Below are 22,594 nucleotides of genomic sequence, written 5' to 3' on the forward strand. Positions count from 1 at the left end.
ATCTACACGGAATATGTTATCTGGAGGAAAAGAAGAGATTCCAACAGAACGAACTCTCAATGAGTGACTACATGATAAATTACTGAATAAATATCTCTGGGGTACCGCGCCCACTGAACACCACCTGGTCACTAGTGGCCGCTTCGTCCCGCCAGCCACACAAACCTCCGCACTCCAAAGACCACCTCCTTCCCAGGATTCCCTTCTCCCACGTCCCCTACGAATCCCGGGGCTTCAAGGACCCGCTCCGAGGAGTGAGCCCGTCCCCTCTCTCTTCACTGGCTTTTCACAGCTGTTCCCGCCCCACACGCTTGGTTAGAGGCTGCCGATTGGGTAAGAGGGGCGTTGGGCGTGACAGCGGGCGCAGGGGCGTGGCCTCACCACGGGAAGTCCTGCCCGCGGATCGGACCATGCATCGTGCACTCTGGCTCTTCGCGCGTCCGTGCCGCTTCGCACGGGCTTCAGCCCCCGCCCCGGCTCCCGGCTTTGGTGGCGGGACTGTGCGCCCTTCCCTGCCTCCGAACACCGCTGGAATGGTGAGCGCGGGCAGCCCGTCCCTGGCTCCTGGGGTCACCTTCAGGCATGCTGACCAGCGGGGGCGCTGGCGCGAGGGCTTTCCGGGCCGGGAGCCCTTCTGCGGCGTGGAGGCCGCCTCGCCGGGGCGGGGGGCGCCGTGGGTTGGGGGTCCTGTTGCGCGCTCCGGCCTCGTGCGCTTCGGCGGTGCTCACCTCACTGGGCGCTACCACGCTCCTGCTCGCCAAGGCCCTCGCCCAGGGCGCTGCGCGAACCAGCAGCATGTGGGGAGAGATACAAGGTGCGGGAACGGCGCGGCGCTGGAGGAAGAGTGCGGGGCGGGGCCGTGGGGCGGAGGCGCAGTGTGGGGAGGGGCAGAGTGCGGGGCGAAACAGCGCTGCCCGTGCCCCATCCCGTAGGGGGGCCGCGCCCGACCAGCTGTAGCCGGTTCTCTTTTAGTCGCCTCTGAGCTGTGGCCTCTTGGGTCACCACTGTGCAGGGCGCTGCTCTCTGGCCTAAAGGTGGGATCGAAGGTTCTTAGGAACATCAGAATTTTTACTTCTCATGAACTTGCCTGTTTAGTTTGCTAGGCAGAGATGGTTTTCCACATAAATTTGTTAAGACCTTGCAGTTTGTAAACGTGGGCAGAGGGCCCTGAAGTGTGTTAGAGGAGGGATGGGACCTAACTAGCTGTATCAGTACCTTTTACTCAGAGAGGACGCCTATGGAACTTAAAAGTCCAAGTTCAAGTTCTGACAGGCAAACTAAGCCCTTTTGCTCTTTAGAGTGGTAATTTGGGCTTTAACAGGCATTGAATACATGTGCACAAATGTATATACCCTTAGGGAAAATTTGGGGAATAATGGTAGTTTAGCAAGAGTTGCAGTTTTGTGCTATATTGTGAGCTTTGCAGTTAAAGAGATGCGATTTCAAATCTCACTCTGCTACTTAAAGTTGGCATTTGGGGCAGGTTGTCTTTGTGCCTCAGTTACTGCATGTAAATGGAAGTAATTACAGGTACTCCCAAGATCAAGTTTGCCAAGTAGTGAGCGCTTGTTGAATAAAAGCTTTCAACTGTGGTGTTAACAAGCCCTGAACATTTTCTGCGCTAGAAACTTGAAGATAATTTGAGGACATCACTGTATCTGAAACTACAGAATCAGAGGTGCTTTATATTCTGGCAAGGCCCTACTCTATCTAATCTTAGTGAATTTTAGAGTCTTTAGAATTTTTATTTATTTTTTACTTAGTGGTTTGTTAAAGGAACAGGAGACTGGAGGACTGACTCTGCTGTAAATATCAAAAAATAGCAGTGCCTTGTTTTAGTGTTGAAATGAACTAACAGCAGATATTTTTTTCCGTAATTTTAAATACATCTTTTGCCCTCTAATCTCAGCTCCAAAGTCTGTGTTGATTTTGTTAAAAGCTATCCTTGTTGCTAGTGTTGAGAAATTCACCTTGTTGCTCTAGGTTACCTCTTATCTAAAAGAACACATGGAAAGAACACAATAAGAAGATAGCATACGTATATTGAATGCCTGCTGTTTGTTTCAGGCTCTGTGTAGGACAGTCTATGGGCATAGGGTTTAGGGACTGCTAGGGGAGATTAAGCAAAGCAGTTAAATAAGAAAAAAACCAATTAATTGCAGTGTGACAAATACTACAGAGAAGAAAAAGTACTGTAAGAATGACAATATATAATAGAGACCAGCTATGATACCGCCATGGTAGCATGATAAGGAAGATCTAACATTTTTAAAAATCACTTTTATTCCCTTAATGATCTTCAGGATGGACATAAAGTCTGGAAACGTAGATAATATCTTACTCTGTGTTGCAATATAATAGCAATAAACCATTATTTATATATTTGCCAATATTTCAAAGACTTGGTGGTCACCCTGTGTTTTAAGACGAGAGACTTTCTCAGAAAGAAACTGAAAACCCAAACACGAGTCAAGTTTTGGATTTTCATCTCTTGAGATAGTCTTTTTGCATGAGAAATTATTTGATTTTCTTGAACTCTGAAATATTCTTTTAAACCACCTTAGACTGAGATCTGAAAGGCATGTTAACTTTTTTTTAGGAGATGCCATCATTTAGCTAATTGTTACCTTTCACATGAATGTCACGGGGACATCGTACAGGCCCCAAGGCCTGTATGTTTGGCTGACATTTCTAGTTTAGACTGACATGCAGATTTCGAGACAACCCCATCAATCCTGAGGTTCCTAGATTAGTGGCTGCTTACAAGTACCTGATATTTCTAGGGCCAACCAGCAGTCATCTTGCAGTGAATGCTGGACACATGACCCATGCAGGAGAGGAAGTGATTGTGCATGAGCACCCATCTCCCAGGAACCACTGCCTACATGGTTAAACTCTTTAAACCATGGTGTTAATCCCTGAAGTGGCAAACCACCCTCTCCCATAAACTCTGCTCACTGAATTACAGGATATGAAAACATGGTTTTCAAAAAGACTGGTTTCTTTGTAGCAAAGGATTATATTATATGTACTAAAAACATATTTATATTTAAGAGATGTCATTCATCAGTTTTCCACTGAAGGCACTGATAATTTTCTAATGATTTAGATGAGCACCCCTCCTCTTTTTCCCCAAACCATTGGGAAGAGGTAATATACATGATAATGTCAGAAGATTTTGAAAACAACACAAGTGTTTTTCAAACTTCAGGTGGCCTCTTAGTGGATGGTGAAATCAATGTAGTGGGTAGTTACAAGCATTTTTGTTTTTTCTTTGACAGAATAGCATAGAATAGAAAATAGGAGTGCATGACATACATATATCGTTTCATGAAATTTCTGTTTCAGGCTTGTGTGTGTGTGCATGTTTTTATGTATGTACCAAGTCATGATATAAGAAGTTTTTCTTCTGTGGGTCAGTGTAAAGAACGTTTGAGGAGATATGGCCATGTCACCTGGTTCATTGTTCCTCTCCCCATATACATACGTGCGCCTGTCTAACAGATGCGAGCCCTGCATAGGCCCAGCCTCCTCTGACAGATGATTTTCTCTTAATTCCAGGTGCCTTATAGAGTGTCTTATGGCATGACTTCAGTTTTGTTCTGCAAATGTGCACAGCCTATTTCCTTGAGTTAGAGAACTTTTGGCTCTTTAGATATATATAGTGTTAAACAGTGTTTTTTTTAAATGCAATACAAAATGTTTTATAACATATAAAGGGTTTTTGTAAATCTACCTAGTCCCAGGGTCTGACTACAAGGTAAATTTTTTCTTGTTGGAGGACTGTTTACTAAATCAGAATTACTTGGCTAGGCAAGTAATTCCAGGTGCCTTACAGAGTGTCTTTTGAATCATCTGACCATGTTTATTTTATAATTAGTGCAAGATGAACATTAAAGCTTTGAGTATCTTTCTCAAGTCTCCTAATATAAAGTATCATAGTAAATTCCACATTTCTAATGTTTATAAATTTTATAAGTATTATAAAATACTTGTTGCAGTAACTGATTTTTTTTATTAGTATAAATTGATGTACTTGGTAGAGTCCTAGGGTCTCCATAAAGGCAACTTTGGGTCACAGGTTCTTATTTTGGTGGCTTTGTGAAATAAACTCCCAAAAATCATATGTAAGATTTTGCATGTATATGTAATGTTCATTTTTCTAGAGAAAGGATTTATAGCTTTCCTCAGAGTTTCAAAGGGTTCTGTCAGGCTGAAAAGGTTGGGAACTGACCTCACCCACCACCCTGGTCTGTACATTTCCGTTACTTTATAGATGAGAAAAGCTGACTTGCTGGAGCTGGCACAGCTGCTGGGGAAGGGGAGCGCTGTCCAGCTGCAAAGCCCGTGCTATCTATGTTGCCTGTTGTAGCTCTCAGGCACAGTATTGTAGAGCACAGCTAAGTTTCATTTATGTATGGTATTTGTACATTCTAAAGTATCATTCTTCAACTGTTTTTCAAAGTTCCCGGTAAAATAACAGTAACCTAAGTACACTGAATTGACCCAAACTTGGCCCTTAATATGCATCCTCCCAAATTGGAAAAGTTTACTATTTTTACTTCAAGGCTTTCTTTGTATTTATCATCTGTGTAGTGAATAAACTCTACAGTCTGACTTTAGTCTACATTTAAAAAATTGTGTGACAAAAACTCCCCAGAGAAAGAGCTGGAGAATTAAATGAGAATCAAATGGAAGTTTTTGTCTTTCTGCTACTTGTTAAGGTTTCTTTCCCCTTAGAGCTGATCATACTGTTTTTGATACTTGGTTTGTTTTCAAACTATAACCGTGTCTTTTCTTTGTCTTTAGGCAAGCCAAAATTCCTTTCGGATAGAATATGATACCTTTGGTGAACTCCAGGTTCCAAATGATAAGTATTATGGTGCCCAGACTGTAAGATCTACAATGAACTTTAAGATTGGAGGTGTGACAGAGCGCATGCCGGTGAGTAGCTTTTGTGGAAATCTTGGCTTGTTTTGGGCAAATAAAGCCTGATGCCATCTTAGATTTAATGAAATATGAGACTTTATTCAAATGAGTCACTTTATAACTAGTTTTCACAGAGTTAAAATATAAAGTTATTGAAGAACTCTGAATAAGTTTCTCTTCCATTAAAATGTCAAGTTTTTGAAGTTCAGTATAGTATTATTTTGAGCTCTGACTGAATATTTGATTTTTATTTGTTAGAACTAAGTGGTTTATCTTTATTCTCAGAGGGATTTTTTTTCAGATTTTTACCAGGATTTTACAGTTTGTAAACATTTAGTTTCAATACTTAAGTTTTGTTTTTGTTTTTTTTTTTTTACTGATTTAAAACTGATTTTTTAAACACTGGTTTAAAGGAAAACAGATTTTTCTATAATATTATACTTTCTATCTATTTTGGTTTAGTTCCCATTAAGCATACACACATACATAAAAACACTCTTCACCATGTCTGGCATATAAATAGATAATACATAAGTGTTCGTTCAACACCACATGAATGACTTAATGATTAGAAAACTTTCTCTCATATTTTATTAAATCTAAGATAGCATCAGTTAGAAGATGCACCAATATGTGCCACTAAGAAAGAGGCTGCCCAGTAAAGTTGTGACCTGCATTGATTGTAAGATGCATCTAGATGTCAGTGATGTTAAAGTGTGAAACGAGTTGATGAATACATTACATATCCTACTGGAACCCCACTGGAGTATGACAGATAGTCTGTGCAGGAATGCAGGATAGCCTAGAAGTGGCCTGGAAGTAGCCAGGCTTCATCTGGTGAGATACTGTTTAACAGTTATTTTCTAAATATCCTTTTTATCTTTAAATAATTTTAACTTCCCTAATTAGCTCATTCCAAGCTTTCAAGACCAAATTTTGACAGGCTTATTGCAGTTTTACAACAAGCAGCTGATGTTCTTGAAGAAAATCTTTTTGTGATGGCCATCTACAGCCACACCTGGTGGGAAGATAAATACAGGGCCAGACTACATGGTGGGGAGACAGAGAATAGTGGCTGATCTTAAAGTATTCTCGTAGCTGTGTGAATTGTGCATTTGTAAAGATGAACACGTGGGTTACCAGTTTTGTCACATCTGGTTTCATCTGGATTAATTTCCTCAAGTTTTTACAATGTAAAGCAGACTAAGCAGACTGCGGTGTGCCCTGGACGGAGTAGCGTGATTACACCTCAGCCTTTGTACCGGAGGCCCCGGCAGAGGCTTGCCCCCGCTGCAGTGTTTCTGCACCAATCAGAATCCCATTTGTTTTCATGTTTAAAGCTTTTACTTTTCTAATCCTGTGTGCCATTTGTCTCCATTGCATTCAAGTAAAGCACATAAGATGTTTTAATTTTAGTTTCTTAAAATTGAAAATACAGGTGTCCTATTTTCATTTCCTTTGCTGTTTGCCATCAGTATCTCTGTGTGGCCCAGGGTGACTGTGTGTTGTTCCTTACCTTTCTTCATTGTCACATTTTGAGTCCCTTTGAGGACTGCAGCCTCTCTCTGTAAATTCATTATGTATTGTCTTTTCTGCACTCTCCCCTTTAAAACCTGATGTGGGATCTCTACCACAGTCTGGATTATGAGTTTTGGCAAGAATACATACTTCAGTTATCTTACAAAAACCAGGTACCATTTTATTGAAACCTCATCAAAAGTTATTCAATTTATCCTTTAAAATTTGGAGTAGAAAATACCTGCAAACCAAAAAGGTTTGAAATGTGATTATGTAGAACAGAAGCTATGAACTTTAACTCTGTAGAACCCTGGATTAAAAAAAAACTTGTGAAAAAAATCCCAGTGACTTTTTAAGTTTCAGGTTTTCACTAACTAGAATGTCATGTTTTTTGGCTTTGGCATGAAATGATACTTATCAGTAACTTGTCATTTTGTACTTTTTGGCAGTTAAGTAGGTTCTTTTTATTTGTTTGAAAGAAAAAGAAAAATAGTGTAGCATGGGATCAAAAGAGGGAAAATAATGGTGCTTGCTGGTGAAATGATTGAATACCATTGTTTTTATATATATGAACCGTAACTTGTAATTTAAATAAAGGGTGGGTGCTACTATGTGTAACTGTGCATGTATGATGTGTGTGTGAAGCAGACACACATATACAAAGAATCCATGTATTTGCTTTTGTTTGTTTCCTGAAAGAGATACGTGATGAATCTTGGTTCATTCAATATCTATCTTTCTCTATATTGTAAACATTTTAGGATCATTGTATTACTTAGGTTATTGTTCTGTGTACCGTTTTTTTGCACCTGCATGAAATAATTATCTTAAATTTTCATGCTTAACTAAACTTGCAAATTTGAGATAATGCTTTTGATTAATTTCAGATCCCAGTTATTAAAGCTTTTGGCATCTTGAAAAGAGCAGCTGCTGAAGTCAACCAGGATTATGGTCTTGATTCAAAGATTGCTAATGCAATAATGAAGGCGGCAGATGAGGTAGGAGGTGCTAAATGTGTTTACTTAATGGCATCAGACCCCCTTATCCACTAGGAGATTATAAGCTCTGGCAGGAGGAAAGAGGTCCAGCCTTATGGTTTGATGAGGATATTAATATGGTGCTTAAAAGATTGTGGCAAAAATTCTGGTGTTCTTACACCTTTTATTCTTAATTCTCTTGACCTCTTTTAAGTTAATATAGTTTAAAGAGATAAACTTACATATTTGATTTCTTATTCAAGTGGTTCCTTTTAAAACTAGTTGGTTATTTGATAATGTGTATGGAGAATGTAATTTCACTAATCCACTAATAACATTATCTTAAGGAAGCACCCAGAGGTAAGAGTTAAGAAACTGTACATCCATTGTTGTTCATTGCAGTACTATATAATAATAACAGACAGATTCCAACTGCAACAGCTGCTTGTGTAAGTTATATTGTGAAGCCATCAAAAATGAGTTTCTTAAAGAGTGTTTCTTAATAGAAGAACAAAGCCTACCATATAAGAAGTTGGGGGGTAGGGTGGGAAGAGTAGCAGAATGTCTGTATTTTTTTATCATAATTTTGTTTAAAATGAATGAACACAAAACCTGTGTTTTGTTTTATATATGCATATAAGAATAAATTGGAGGAGAGATGAGAAAATGTCAAAATGCTAATAGTCATTATTTCTGAGGGTAGAACTATACTATATAACTATTATGCTTTTCTAAGTTTTCAAAATCTACACTAATCATTGTTTTTATATAACTGGGAGAAAAGTTTTACTTTAAAATGAACCAGTTGTTTAACATAATGGTTTTCTAAATTGCATGCTGATTTTCTTTACTAAAGTCATTCCAATAAATGAAGTTAAGCACCCACTCTCAGAAAGCTTACAATTAAAAAGCTAACACATTAGCTGAAAGTATAAAAATATGACAAAAATGCGACAGATCTGGACTGTGTTTGTCTCTGCTTGGCAATTGCTGCTCATTGGACAGCTGTGTGAGGAAGTAGTTATTAGAGAACTCACACTTTCCAGTCCCTAGTTTATCATCATGCTGACTCCAGCTGTAATATCTATTGTATATTCCTGCTGAGTGCTATTGGGAAATGTATCCAAAGACTCAACACATTTGCCAGCCTTAACAGGTGGTCTATCTGGATATTATTAGAAAAGGCAGTTGGAGAAATAGAAGAAAGATGGCTTTGATTCAGTTTTCATTTGGAATCAGTAAAATTGTTATATCTTTTAGAATGGATTCACTTTTTAAAGTAATGGTTGGAACAAATCTTGGATTCCTGGACAACTATAAACTATGGCACCATCAATAAGCCATTTAGCTTATGAATAAACTGAACATCTTTAAAATGGCACCACATATGGTGATTTCTTTTTCATACTCAATTTAAATAGCTAAATGAATATTGAATGTTTCTTATTTTTAAAAATTCATTTTTTATAACCTTTTTTCCTGCAGGTAGCTGAAGGTAAACTAAACAATCATTTTCCTCTCGTGGTATGGCAGACTGGATCAGGAACCCAGACAAATATGAATGTCAATGAAGTCATTAGCAACAGAGCAATTGAAATACTAGGAGGTGAACTTGGCAGTAAGAATCCTGTGCATCCCAATGATCATGTCAATAAAAGCCAGGTCAGTGTATGATCTCTTCTCTGTTGTAAATTGAAAAGAATTGCCGAGGTTTTTCTTACAAAACAGGCATTGGCTTTTTGACAAAGAGGGTTCATTCTGCTTTTATTATTTAATGGAAAGGACTTCTTATATGTTCTAATTTCTTTTAAGAATGTTGGTTCTCTGTCTTAAACTTCATAAAAATCACTTTTAGGACACCTGAATTTAGTACATAGATTTTTATTTGGTTTTTTTTTTTTTAAAAACTATTTATTTTGAAATAATTTCAGATTGATAAAAGAATTAGATAGTTAATAGTGCCTGCATCCCCTTCACCCAGCTTCCCTTAATGGTAAACAATTTACACACCTGGTACATCTGTCACAGTAACACCAACATTGGTATAGTACTCCTAATGGACTTTATCAGAATTTCCCTGGTTTCCTGCCCGTATCCTTCCCCCTTCCCAGAGCCCTGTCCAGGTTTGTGGTGCAGAGGCATCCCGTTCCTAGTCTCCTGCCACGTGGGACAGTCTGTCATTTCACCTTGGCACTTTTGAAATGGTGATCAGGTTTTGTAGCCTGTCCTTCAGCTTGAGTTTGTTTGATGTTTTCTCACCATCAGACTGAGAGTGGGGGGTTTTGTGAAGACTGAACAGAAGTGAAGACTCTTATAGCTTCATCTTGGGTGCAGAATGGCCACGTGACTCTGTGCTGGTGATGCTCACCGTAGTCACCTGGTCATGGTGGTGCCTGCCAGGCTTCTCTACCTTCCACTGTTAAAACTGAGTCACTAAGTCCTGCCTGTATGGCAGGGGCGACACTTAAGTTCCATTTCCTAAAGGAAGGCATATCAAGAAATTCGGGGGCATATATTAAAATCTCCACAGAATTAATAGAAAACTTTGAGGCCATGTAAATATGCTCTTTCTCCTTAAGAGGCTTAGATCACTTATTTCATTACTTAATAATGAAAATCTAATGTAAATGCCTTTAAATTAATGGTTGACACATCTTCATTTTAGGATGCAGCCTTTTACCTATGTAAATAAGGTTTTTATTTTGCTTACTTTGATATTCTAACAGTGACTTTCTGTTGCCTTCATTGATTATAAAGAATATTTGTCCTCTTTCTCCCCCACATTTATTTATTTATGCAATTATTTTATGTATGTCAATATGGACTCATGAATATTTATTTCATTCTTAGTGTTATAATTCAATACTTCTGTCATTATTGCTCAGATTGCCTCAGCTTTGGGAACCCTCCCTGTTGGCCACTGTATCCTTTAGACAGGCCACCATACCTTTTTTAAGTGCATTTTTATTTCTTGCACATCCAAGATGTTCCAGGCTCATCATTTTTATGTTCCCTGTCCCAGTCCCCATGAGCACCCGTTACTCCAAGGAACTCTTGGAGGATCTTACTGGAAAATATTTAGAAACCAAGATCTGGGTGCTAGATGTAATTTAATATATTTTTATTAAAGGGGAAATTTTTTCACATTAATTTATTGTATGAAGGACTTTGCAAACCCAGTGCTTGCTGTTAAATATAAATTTATCTTTTTTATGCACTGAAGTCTGAAATTGCTTCAGAATAAGCCAGTGTGTGTAGCCGGGTGGAGGAGTGAGTGCAGTTGCTGTCGAAACAAGACAGGCTGTGTGCTGACTATCACTGGATTTAGGTGATAGGCACCTAAATGTAGGTGTGTGTTCATTGTACCATTCATCCTACTTGTGTAGAATTTTCCATAATAAAAAGTAAAAAAATAAATTAACTAATACACCTTTTAAAATAGCATCATAATTTAAAATATGAGGTTGCAGTTGAAGAAAGAGCAGGGAGTTTAGACTACCTGTCCAGGTCCCAGTTCTACCAGTTCCCAAGTATTTGGCAAGTCACATAATTTCTTTGAGAGCATAGCTTTCCTGTTTTTACAGTGGTGACCTGCCTCATAGAATTCTCAAGTTTGATAAATGAAGAAATGTTTATGAACCTGTATGCACTGTATAACTATTTTATTATTACATCTTACATGGACTTGTTAACTATACTTCTCTATGTGATTAGCAGGCAGATACAATAATAACGTATAGTACATTCCATGTAGGTGGTATATATAATTCAGTATGTTCCATATAGGAAATCAAGTTCCTTCTTACTTGACCCTAAGCAACCTTTGACTTACCTTAAACGTAAAGGTAACTAAATAGGCTGTTTTGAATAGTCACTTAATGAGATTTTTAGTTGGAAACATTCAAGTCTGTTTTTTGTTGCCCCTGATATAACATTTTCTATTTCTGTGCATTCTGCCACAGAGCTCAAATGACACTTTTCCCACTGCGATGCACATTGCTGCAGCTGTCGAAGTCCACAGAGTGCTGCTGCCCGGACTGCAGAGGCTGCATGATGCTCTCGATGCTAAATCTCAAGAATTTTCCCAGATCATCAAAATTGGGCGGACTCACACGCAGGATGCTGTTCCACTCACTCTTGGGCAGGTATAGGAGCATGACTAGATTTAATTCAATTCAGTTTAGGGATTGGTACAAATGGCCAACATTCTTACCTCTAAATCACACTGGTTAAAAAGGCTGAGTTTGCAGCAGTTCAGTTCAGTGACAGATTGTTCTTCACTAACCAGCCAGTAAGTTTTCTTTAGCAGGAGCAGAGCAGGCTAGCTGTGGGCCAGACTTCAGGGCCGGCATGGGTTCAAGTCTTAGCTTTGCCACGTACAAGCTGTGGGACCTTGGAAAACTGATATAGCCTTTCTGTGCCTTAGTTTTCTGAGCTACAAGATGAGGAGAATAGCTCCTTCACTGTGTGGTTGGGGAGGTGCTGGTTCAAGTAAAGTGCTTAGAACTGAGCTGATGCCCTGTCAGCACTTCCTGTTCAGCTGTCATCATCCTCACCCTCACCAACATCATTATCATAGTTTCTTCCTTTGCCTCTTACTGTACGTTATAGGTTATTTAAAAACTAATTTCAAAGTGATTAAAACAAGCATACCTTACTCTGTAAGATTGTGTTGACCATATGTGAAGGAGGTATGACTCCCTTCTCCAGACTACCAGAAAGTGTGTTTGTGTTTCTGTGTCTGACTTTAAGGACTGTCTAACACTGGGCATTGTGAAGGGAGTTGGGGGAAATACAGGGAGCAGTTTTGTTGTAAGCTCACTCCAGTTTGGGAGGCAGGACGTAAACAAATCATACATCAGAGGTGGTTCTGTGCAAGTATCAAGTGATGGTTGTCAGGGGCCAGTTTTGTAGAAGTTGAGGTGAAGGTGATTTGGCCGCTGCAGGCTTGGGAAGATCCTCATTTGTAGTTTTGTTCAGATGGTAGCAAACGTTGGAAAAGGTGTGATTGCCTAGCTTAACTTCCTTACAGAAATAATGAGGAAAATGCCAAATGATTAATTGAAATACAAATGATGTGACCGATGGACCTACTGAATAAGGTGCCTCTTCAGGCTGTGTCTTGCTCTCTGCGTCACTGCTTCTCACTACCGTGCAGAGTTTCTCAGGAGGAACAGTGTACATCACTGAAACTTTTGGGTGTCCCTCTGGTTTCTAATTTTTCCTTTTTTGTGTGTGTTACATGTTGGAAAACCACTGTTCTCAAGTCCACTTGAGCCATGACTCAGCCTCCTTTGTAATCAGTCCACCTATTATGACAGAAACTTGTATTTTTCTGTTGGACTTTGTCTTATTGGAAGCATTTATACTTCCTTTATTGGAATTATCTATTGAATGTGTGCAGTTCCCCCCCACCCCCCCCAGTAAAAATATACTTCTTAAGTGAACTCAGCTGTTATGTGTATGAGTGAAAGAGCAGGTGGATCAGGGCTACTTGGAAGGAGTTGTAGCTTCTAAAATGTTTTATTTAGAATAGTATGAAATCCAAATACTAAGCAAAAGTCTTCATAGAATTCCAGTGTTTTTAGGGAGGAAGAAAAGATTTAGTGTCACCCTACACGGCAGCTTGCCCCATTGAGTCCCAGTTTGTGTCTTTGTCCCTGCATAATTCTTAATAAGGCCTCACTATGTTCAAAACAAACTTTGTGGTTACCTTATTCAGAGTGTGTCATACTGTTGGAACAAATGTGACATTAATAAGAGAAGAAAATGCAGCTTGAAGCTGTTGTCTTACTCCGTCCTGTTACCGTCTTGGGCTGGTCAGTGAGTCACTTAGTTTCATGAGTACCTGGAAATGTTCTCATGTCCCAATCAGGTTTTTAAAGTGAAATTGCAGGGAGACTATTTCTATATTTGTGTTTTTCTTGGGAGAGGCTTCACTTCACTTGTTTTTTAGGGTCGTCTGGGATACACCAACAAAAAAGAAACCACTTGCAAATAAACCAATAATTTAATGTAGTGAAGTTTTGTTTTTTTTTTTTTTTTTTTTTTGGTTTTCTGTTAAAAGTCTAGTTTATAAATAGGTTGCATGTTATTATGAGTGGTATTATGGTACAGGTTTATAAATCCTCATTGTTCCCTGTCCTTTGATCATCATTTGAGTTAAAATAGTATAAATAGTGCTTGAGTAACTTATAATTTAGTACCTGAAATGTATTTGAAGCAATATGTGTTTAAGGACAGGAACTTGTAAACCATTAGGAAGTTGTATGTTCTCACCTTCATTTTCCTTCTCTTTTAAGGAATTCAGTGGCTACGTGCAACAAGTGAAATATGCAATGACGCGTGTAAAAGCCGCCCTGCCGAGAATCTATGAGCTTGCCGCCGGGGGCACCGCAGTGGGTACTGGCCTCAACACTAGAGTCGGCTTTGCGGAAAAGGTTGCTGCAAAAGTGGCTGCCCTCACAGGTCAGCCGTGATATGAGTTGTTACTCATTTTTGTTATGCTCTCTACATATTTTCTAGGTGTTTTCTGCTTTGAAATTTTTAAATTTAAAATTAGAAGTATTTTCCCGTCAGGTGTGTTTTATACTTACTTTAGAAGTTGTGATGTTATCCTTTTGCTTTTTAAAGTTTTCCATATATGAGGTCCTACATCATGCAAATAATTATCAGTGCTAACTTTGGTTACCATCTGGTAGTATTCAATTATTTTCTTTTTAAGCTCTTTAAAATACCTATTTTCAAAGTAGGCATAACCAGCTGATGGTAGAAAAATTCATGTGAATGATGGTGGTGTAGATATTGATGGCTGTTTCTCCTGTGCCCTGCTGTGATGCTGCTTTGAATGGCTCACCCTTTTGAATCCCATCTTTCCTTTAGAAGAGAGAGTGCTATGCTCATGATAATGGTAACTATGGTTAGAACCAAGCTGTCATCTCCAGAAAACTCTAAGATGCATGTGTTACCAGAGGGCTAGGGTAGAAATATAATGCTCATGGCTTTCCAGAAGAAATTTGTTTTTAAATCGAATTTTAATTGAGAAGAATTATATTACAGAGATTAGAATATGTATATCTTTAAAATTTTGAATAGGGAGAGTTGACTGAGAGCATAAAACAGATTTTGGCTTCCTGTTCTCTCGGGGCATCGTGGAGCCCCCAGCTGGAAGAAAGAAGAGAACAAGATGGGGGAAATAGTACTGGAAAACGAATTGGAATAAAGTGAATTTTGCCGAATTTTAATCTTCCCTTTGTTATGGAAGTATAGTTGACATTTAATATTATGTTGGTTTCAGGTGTACAACATAAGGATTCAACAATTATATACATGATGAAATGTTCACCACGAAAAATGTAGTTGTCATCTGTTGCCATAAAAAGATATTACAGTATTATTGACAATGTTCCCTATGCTGTACTTTCATCCCCATGATGTATTTATTTTGTAATTGGAAGGTTACACTTCTTTACCCCCTTCATCTGTTTCTTCCTCTACTTTTCATTTTTACTTAAGAGAAGTGTTTTTCCTTTTGAATATATTTATTGTATTTGTTTATCATTCTTTAAATGTGTTAGTAGCACCAGGCTCTTCCTTCTCCTTCATGACTTCTTAAAAGCATGTAGACGAAGCTTGAATGAAGCATTTTTTCTGAAGTAAAATTTTTATCATGTTCTGTTTTTGCTTTTCGTATGCTGCAACTTTCTGTTTAGCGTGGCTGATATTCGAAAAATGTTTAATTTTACTTTTAACTCATATATAAGTTACTGCTTTTTCTTCAGGCTTGCCTTTTGTCACAGCTCCAAATAAATTTGAGGCACTGGCTGCTCATGATGCTTTGGTTGAACTCAGTGGAGCCATGAACACTGCTGCCTGCAGTCTGATGAAGATAGCAAACGACATCCGTTTCCTGGGTTCCGGGCCTCGCTCAGGTCTAGGAGAACTGATCCTGCCTGAAAACGAGCCAGGAAGCAGTATCATGCCAGGTAATCACAGTGCTGGTGCGTGCGGGAGCTGGGACTCGACCAGCACCCAGGCATTCTCACCTGCAGAGCACGGCTCCTGTTTCACAGAGTCCCAAAGATGGGTGGGGACTCGTGTGGCAGACTTCCTTCAGAATGTCTTTGTGGGCCACCTTTGATCAAGACTTCTGGGAACATCACCCAATAACACAGGAAAAAGGAACTTTAGGTCGTGGCATATCTTTTGATTCCGTATTTGAAAATGTGTGATAGTTCTGTCTTTCACTATCTTCTGGTGGGTACGTGCAGATCATATTAGTAACAGTTGAGAGCAATATGCCACGTGACAGAATCAAGATTCATCAAGGCCTCTGCAGGTTGGTCTAAAACTGACAAGGTGACTTTCAACAGTGAAAAAAACAGTGACTGTAGATTCTTATAAATCTGTGCATGTGTATGGAATGAGAAAGTTTAGAGTGCCTCAGGTGGAAACGTCATGTGAGTTTAATTGATTGCAAATTCAGGGTGATTTTCCTAAAAAAGAGGTGTAGAGTCACAGATAAGTCATCTGCCCAGGGGTCAGAGGGATCTGGGATGTTTGGATCAAACAGGAGCTTGTCAGAGGACAGTGACCAGGGTGGTGGGTCTGGAAATTCTTGCGGTGGCGAGAACTCCAGCTTCTTGGCAGCTTCCCCGGAAGCCTCGTGAGGTGGTCCCTATGGCGGCCCGCATTCCTATCTTTACTATGCAGACTGCAGTCACCACTTCCCTCTCCTAGCTTCAGGTCTGTGGGGACAAGGGCTGCATCTTTCTTGGTTCACTGATGTGTAGTCAGTGTCTGGCTCCATAAGTCCTTCCAACAAATGGAAGCTGTGGAGGTGGAGAGAATTATACTTGAGGTGGAGGTGGAGAGAATTATACTTGAGGTGTAGCTGAGGGTCCTCCTATCAGCCCTTAGAGGGGGAGAGCTAAGTAGCCCCCTCTGGTCTGTTGGTTGGTTTCATTAAGCCAGCACTCATGGTTGGGGCCTTGCTTTGTTACATTTGGCTTTATTTAATGAAGTTAGGTTTCATTCTTGCTTATCTTTTAAAATACCTGATCATAACTGGTGCCTGAAGCCAAATGAAGGTTTAATGTGGAATGTGCCTGGTGGCTTTCTTGAAGGGAAGGTGAACCCTACCCAGTGTGAAGCGATGACCATGGTTGCCGCTCAGGTCATGGGGAATCACGTCGCGGTCACTGTTGGAGGCAGCAATGGACATTTTGAACTGAATGTTTTCAAGCCAATGATGGTAAGCTTTAAGATTGATTTTTAATGTTTTTCATTGAAAGTTGTCTTGGTTTTTGCCTTTCATAAAGATTTCTAGAGAGTCCACATTAGGTACTTGGATGATAAAAGTAGCAGTTGGAAGTCAGGCAAATGTTAATATAAGAGAATTAAATTTAGATACTTAATTAGGTGACTTTAAGCTCAAGTAATGTGATTGATGGTTCTGAATTTTTTAATGGGAAGGAAAATTCTGGAAGTAGGGTACATGTTTCTTCCTTGTCCCTCACCACTGGGGATTCCAGTGACTAGAAATAAGTTCAAGTCTCCTCAGTTCAAAAAAAATCCTTCATCAGCCCTGTGTCCTTCTCACAATACATCTTTCTTCTTGCTAAATAAAGAAAGGTCAGAACATCGTAGAAGAGTAACCCATCTTCACTTTCATCCACGTGGCAGTTGCCACACCCTCCACGTGTTTGTGAGCTGCGCTCAGGGTGACCTGTGACCTCAATCCACAGGCGAGCCACGGTCACATCACCTGTGGCCTCGGTTCACGGACAGCCACTCCTCCTAACGTCTGACCTCGACCCCTCCCTCCCTGAAGCTCTTCATCTTTGGTTTCCTCAGCACTGTCCTCAGCTCACTGCCCTTTCTCCCAGGCTTTCTCTCACCAGTTTTAACCTTGTTTATATACCTTGAAAACATTACTGTGTCCACTAAAATTGTTCTTTTCCTTCATCTGTGAAGGTGGCACAAGACGGTATCATTTCACCCAGTTTCCTCAGCCTCAGCGAACAGAGCTGTCCTCATCTGGAGTTCTTTATGGAGTAGAATGTTGTAGCTAAGATGATTAGAGGCTTATTTCCAGTTTGCATCTGGTGTAAAGTCTGATCCTAATTTGATAAAAACATGCAGATGACAAATATTAAGTCTATTCATTCAGTGTATTCGTCAAGTATTTATATAAGTAGTCTGTGTCAGGCACTGTACTAGTGATAGGACAGTAAATGACATTTTTTTTGCCCTCCTGGACTGCATTCTGGTGGAAGAGCAGATGAGCCAAAGCAGAACTCAGACCTATAAGCTTTTGCTTCTGGGTCAGATTCCAAGTAACTCCAACTGCCTGGCAAATATGGGTGTATAACAAATGTCTTGCTAATCTTTTTACTTTAAAAAACAAAATCTAATTTTTCTAATAATAACTACATCAAGGCAGTCGTCATTTTCTATATATTAAAGCTATTAATGTAAAGTTAAACCTTGAAGTTCCTTGCCTTTTGCTAGGGTACATCCTTGAGAATATAGTTTCTAGAACCTGGGGTTTTAGACTGAAAGAGATTAGAATATTGACATATCTTTACATACATTAGAAATGTTACAGAAAAGGGGAGGAGCAATTCCGGTGAGGCCGTTAGAACTGGGAGGCCCTGACCTCACAGACTGCCTCGAGCATGTGCTGAACCTCCTGACCTTTGCCTCTTTGCCTTTCTTCCTTCTGCGTGGGAGCCTCTCCGCCGCTGGCTGTTGGAGGCCTCCCCGTCAACTGGGCTCCAGTTCCCGCAACTGGAATTAATTTCTCTTTTCTCTGTGCCAGCATTTCACACCTTTTCTATAACACCACAGGCACCCTTGTATTTTACTTACTTGTGTTTATGGCTTTTCACCTCTTAGATTTCTGTGTTCACATGTTCAGATTTGCCTTCATATTTGTTTTCATGGGTACCATGCTTTACCGGTTGTAGGAGTCCTCTAGGTTTATTCAATATATGATACTGGACAGAAAACGGTAGGCATCATATATCTCTCCCTCTCTCTCTCTCTCTCTCTCTCTCTCTCTCAGATTAAAAATGTGTTACACTCAGCCAGGCTGCTGGGAGATGCATCAGTTTCCTTTACAGAAAACTGTGTTGTGGGAATCCAGGCCAACACAGAAAGGATCAACAAGCTAATGAGTGAATCTCTCATGTTGGTGACAGCTCTTAATCCGCATATAGGTAAGGACTTCAGGAATAATGTCATTTGGATACAAAATAATAGAGCTAAAACATTTTTAAGAGACTACTGTGTGACCAGCAGATTCCTTTTGAGCAGTTTCTTTCAGTAAAATCTCTTACTCTTAAAATATTTGAAATTGTGTTGAGAGGTACTATATATGTGTGTACATATATACATATACACAAAAAAATATGTATAACTTCTAGTGTCATTGTTCTTTCAAAAAATTCATTGATTATGCTTCATTTTATTTGAAATGTAATAAATTCAGAAGTAGTATTTTAAACTTATTTTAATTATAATGGAATTCAGATGCTTAATATTCTGTGCAGACGCTTCCTTTCAGATGTAAGACCTCAGTTGGTAATGTCACTAGGTGGCACTGGCTGACTAGCAATGTGGAGTGAATTCATTTTTATATGCTCTAGATGCTCTGTTACACTTTGCTGTTTTATTCAGTTCAGAGATGGAATGTTACCAGTTGCAACAAAAGCAAAAGGGTTAGGTATTCATTGCTTGTAAGGAAAGGGGGGAAATGTAAATATTTTATCTAAAACCATGGCTCTTGTATTACAAGCCTTTTCCAGAATTGTAAATATTTGGTGTGATACTGAGATTGGTAATGCTGTTTTGATCCTTTAAAATTAGTGCCCATCAGCACTCAGATAGAGAGATACACAGGGAAACCCAAAGGCTCACGTGAGAAATGTTTCACTACATCTGTGCTTCAGAACTTCTTGCCAAAACATGTCAGTTAGAGGTGCTCTGACAGCAGAATGATGCTCAGTCTTTCTTAGAGTCAGCCCGATGTGAGGGAAGGGCCGCACAGGGACACGTGGGCAAACTGGCCCTCCCTGTGCCAGTGTGAGCCACACGTCTCCACATCGTGACTTCTCTGTGTGTTGCTGTGTTACAGGCTGAGAGTAATCGTTCTGTGGAACTTAAAAAGAACTGAAAGTGGTTTGCATAATGCTTATTTGACTTTAATGTCATTATTAACATGAAAGTACAGGGTATCTAATATTTACCCCTAAAGTATAAATGCTTCCTCAAAGTTACCTGGGTCAGTAAATGCCCTTTTCAGCATGTCTAGCATTCCCAAATTCAGTGAAGTAGTAAAATGAGCTGTGCCCATAATTGATTTATAGATGCCTAATTGCATACTGACACGTGACATCTTGCCTGGTTGCCGAGCATACTTCCTCAGCAGGCTTTTTCCCTGTGACCCTAGCTCTCTGGTCTTCGGGTTTTTTCTCTCCTTCATAGGGTTGGTTTTTGTTTTTTCTATCTTTGTTGCTCTTGGCTTCTGACTTTTTAAAATTACATTAAGTGAAGAGAACTTGCGGAAGTGCCCTGCCCTGCCTTTATGGATTCTGAAGACAAATACTGAAGTAAACAGTACCTCTGTGGTCACTGGTACCTATTCATGTCAGCGCTTCCCCACCTGTGTCTTTGCAGTGTTTGCAAAGAAGTCAGGGCCTGGAGTGCCAGCGAGAGCGAGCTGTTGGGAGCAGCTCTAGGGTGTGTCTGTCCTCCCCAGCTGTGAGCGGACCCTCCTGGCACCTCCAGCCAGCTGCCCAGCACCCGGGCACATGGTGCTGCTTCCTGCAGCCCTGCAGCATTTAATTTGTTAGGGCTTCGTGAGAAGGGAATTCTGGTCAAACGCGTAGTTTGAGAGGACATCTATCTGTACCACTCAGATTCCATTTTCATGTCTGGGTGCTATATGGTTTTTCTCTTCCCTGTGAAAATACCTGAGTTTGGTACAGTTTCAATTTAGGAACAAATCTGTTGTAGAAAGTGAGGTATGTTTAAGACTGTACTAAAGAAAAGTAAAGGTTTTATTTTAGGTAAGAAATGGCAACTATCAACATAATCACTGTTAAATGTTTTTAAGGTTAAAAAGTGTTACTTAAGGGATCCCTAGCAGCAGTACCAAGTAAATACTAATGACTAAAACCACATTTCCCTGCTAACTCTTTGTCTTCTTCTCCTCAGGGTACGACAAGGCAGCAAAGATTGCTAAAACAGCACACAAAAATGGGTCAACCCTAAAGGCCACTGCTGTGGAGCTTGGCTATCTCACTGCAGAGCAGTTTGAGGAGTGGGTAAAACCTAAGGACATGCTGGGTCCAAAGTGATCTAAATAAACTTATGACAGAGATAATTATGTTGTATAAAATGAAAAAATAAAAACACCTCCTTATATTTCTTAAACAAAGATGGGTAAATTATACTTGACTATCTCTAGCAGAGCAGTTTGGTCAGTGTGTGAAACCCAAGGATGGGCTACATCCAAAGTGAATTTAAAAAGTGTAAAATAAGGAAATTAAATTGTGTAAAGCCAAAAAGGAAACAGACTCCTTTTTCCTTTATGTTAATTGGCTTGTACTATAGTTGAATTTCTGATTTTTTTGTACACGTTCCTCACTTCATGTTTTATAAAAGAGCCATACCAATTTTTAAAGAGTTTTTGTTTTTTGGGTTGGTGGTACTTAAAAAAAGTCTCTTGTAATGAAAAACTACTTGTTACCTCATTCCTAAACCTCAGACATCTTTAGTTTTCCTGTGATTTGGGAACATAAGCTGACTGAGCCCTTGGCCTTCTGCGTGGGAATGTGCGTGTGTGTGTATGTATGTATGAGAGTGTGTGCATGTGTGTACACATGTGCATACATATATACATGTATTATCGGCTAAAAAATTGGGACATGTATATCCTATATGCTGATCACCCCTGTCCTCTTAAATTACCATGCGAAGACTGGGGTCAGGAGTCAGAGGGCAGGGAGCAGGCATGAGGCTCAGAAAGGAGTGCTGCATGTCGGCCAGTGCCAGGATTGTGCCACAGAAGTTCATCTGATACCCCTCGGGAATTTGGATTAGCTGTTCAGGGGAGATGCCAGCCTGGTTGATCTAAACCTGAAGCTAAAGGCTTTATTAGCATAGGCGCCACCTCAGTTATGTGGTGTGTTGGAACAATTTGGTTTGTGCTTTTTTCCCCTCCTACATATATAACAGGATGGTGAAGAGAGATTCCCACCAGCTAAAGCATCTCCTCTGTAAGTGGTGCTCTATCAAGTATGTTTTAAAAAGTCTTAGAAAATTAGTTACATTAACACTAACTCCCCTATGGTATTTAGGAGATAGCATATAAAGCAGTTAAAAGTTCTAGCAACATTGTGATGAAAGATGAAATTACATTCTTGTAACTAATCTTTAAAGCCTCCTCACAGTGAACAAAAGGTTGCAAACCTTTTTCTGGAGCTGCTAGGCCTGCGTGATCTACGCTGCAGCCCACACCATGTGCTTTGTGCCGATGTTTTTCTTGTCGTGTGCTACGTGATGCTTGTGTAATTTGCTTTAAAACGTCAGGCTTTTTTTTATTGAAAAGTAACATAAAACACAATCAGTTGATTGCTTAACAGTACCGGGAACTCAGCAACCAAACTGGCAACTATTGTGTAGTTGTGGAACTTTGTATGTTGGATGTTTTGCCATAGCAGATGTCTGCAATCTAAAACAGGCTGTTACGTGAGTGTCCAGCTGGAGACAGAACCACTTAGGTAATGAAGATAGGCCCAAGTCAGGTCCCTGCCACAAAGAGTTCTGCACAGCTGTCTCCTATATCCCAGCATCACTGAATCCTTTGGGCTCACAGTCGTCTTTGTGTGATGTTAGTTAAGTAAAATTATGTTTTATGATGTGCTGGGGTTTTGAATCCCTGTGGAAGGCTTGTATGAAAGTCAACTTCATTGTTTTTACACGGGGACAATTTTGTCTCTCAGGACATTGGGCAGCGTCAGAGACATTGTTGGTCATGACAGCTGGGGAAGGGCGCCCCTGGTGTCTGCCGGGTGGTACGCTGAGATGCTGCTAACATCCTGCCATCACAGAACAGCTCCCCTTACTCCCTGTCCCCATCAAAGGATTTTCCAGCCTAAATC

The 22,594-nt window shown here is 39.9% G+C and overlaps 1 protein-coding gene across 1 annotated transcript; it reads left to right on the forward strand.

The window, feature by feature from the left end:
- The first annotated feature begins 381 nt into the window (after positions 1-381).
- Positions 382-21,114, forward strand: FH (fumarate hydratase). Its single transcript, XM_017645126.3, has 10 exons — positions 382-536; positions 4,810-4,944; positions 7,335-7,445; positions 8,910-9,086; positions 11,387-11,569; positions 13,727-13,892; positions 15,206-15,409; positions 16,550-16,677; positions 18,493-18,646; positions 20,646-21,114. Exons 1-10 carry the CDS (start codon positions 411-413, stop codon positions 20,786-20,788), a joined length of 1,527 nt encoding a protein of 508 aa, XP_017500615.1. The 5' UTR covers positions 382-410; the 3' UTR covers positions 20,789-21,114.
- Positions 21,115-22,594: the final 1,480 nt, after the last annotated feature.

This window comes from Manis javanica, chromosome 11, assembly GCF_040802235.1.
Source record: "Manis javanica isolate MJ-LG chromosome 11, MJ_LKY, whole genome shotgun sequence".
In the NCBI taxonomy this organism is placed as follows: domain Eukaryota; kingdom Metazoa; phylum Chordata; class Mammalia; order Pholidota; family Manidae; genus Manis; species Manis javanica.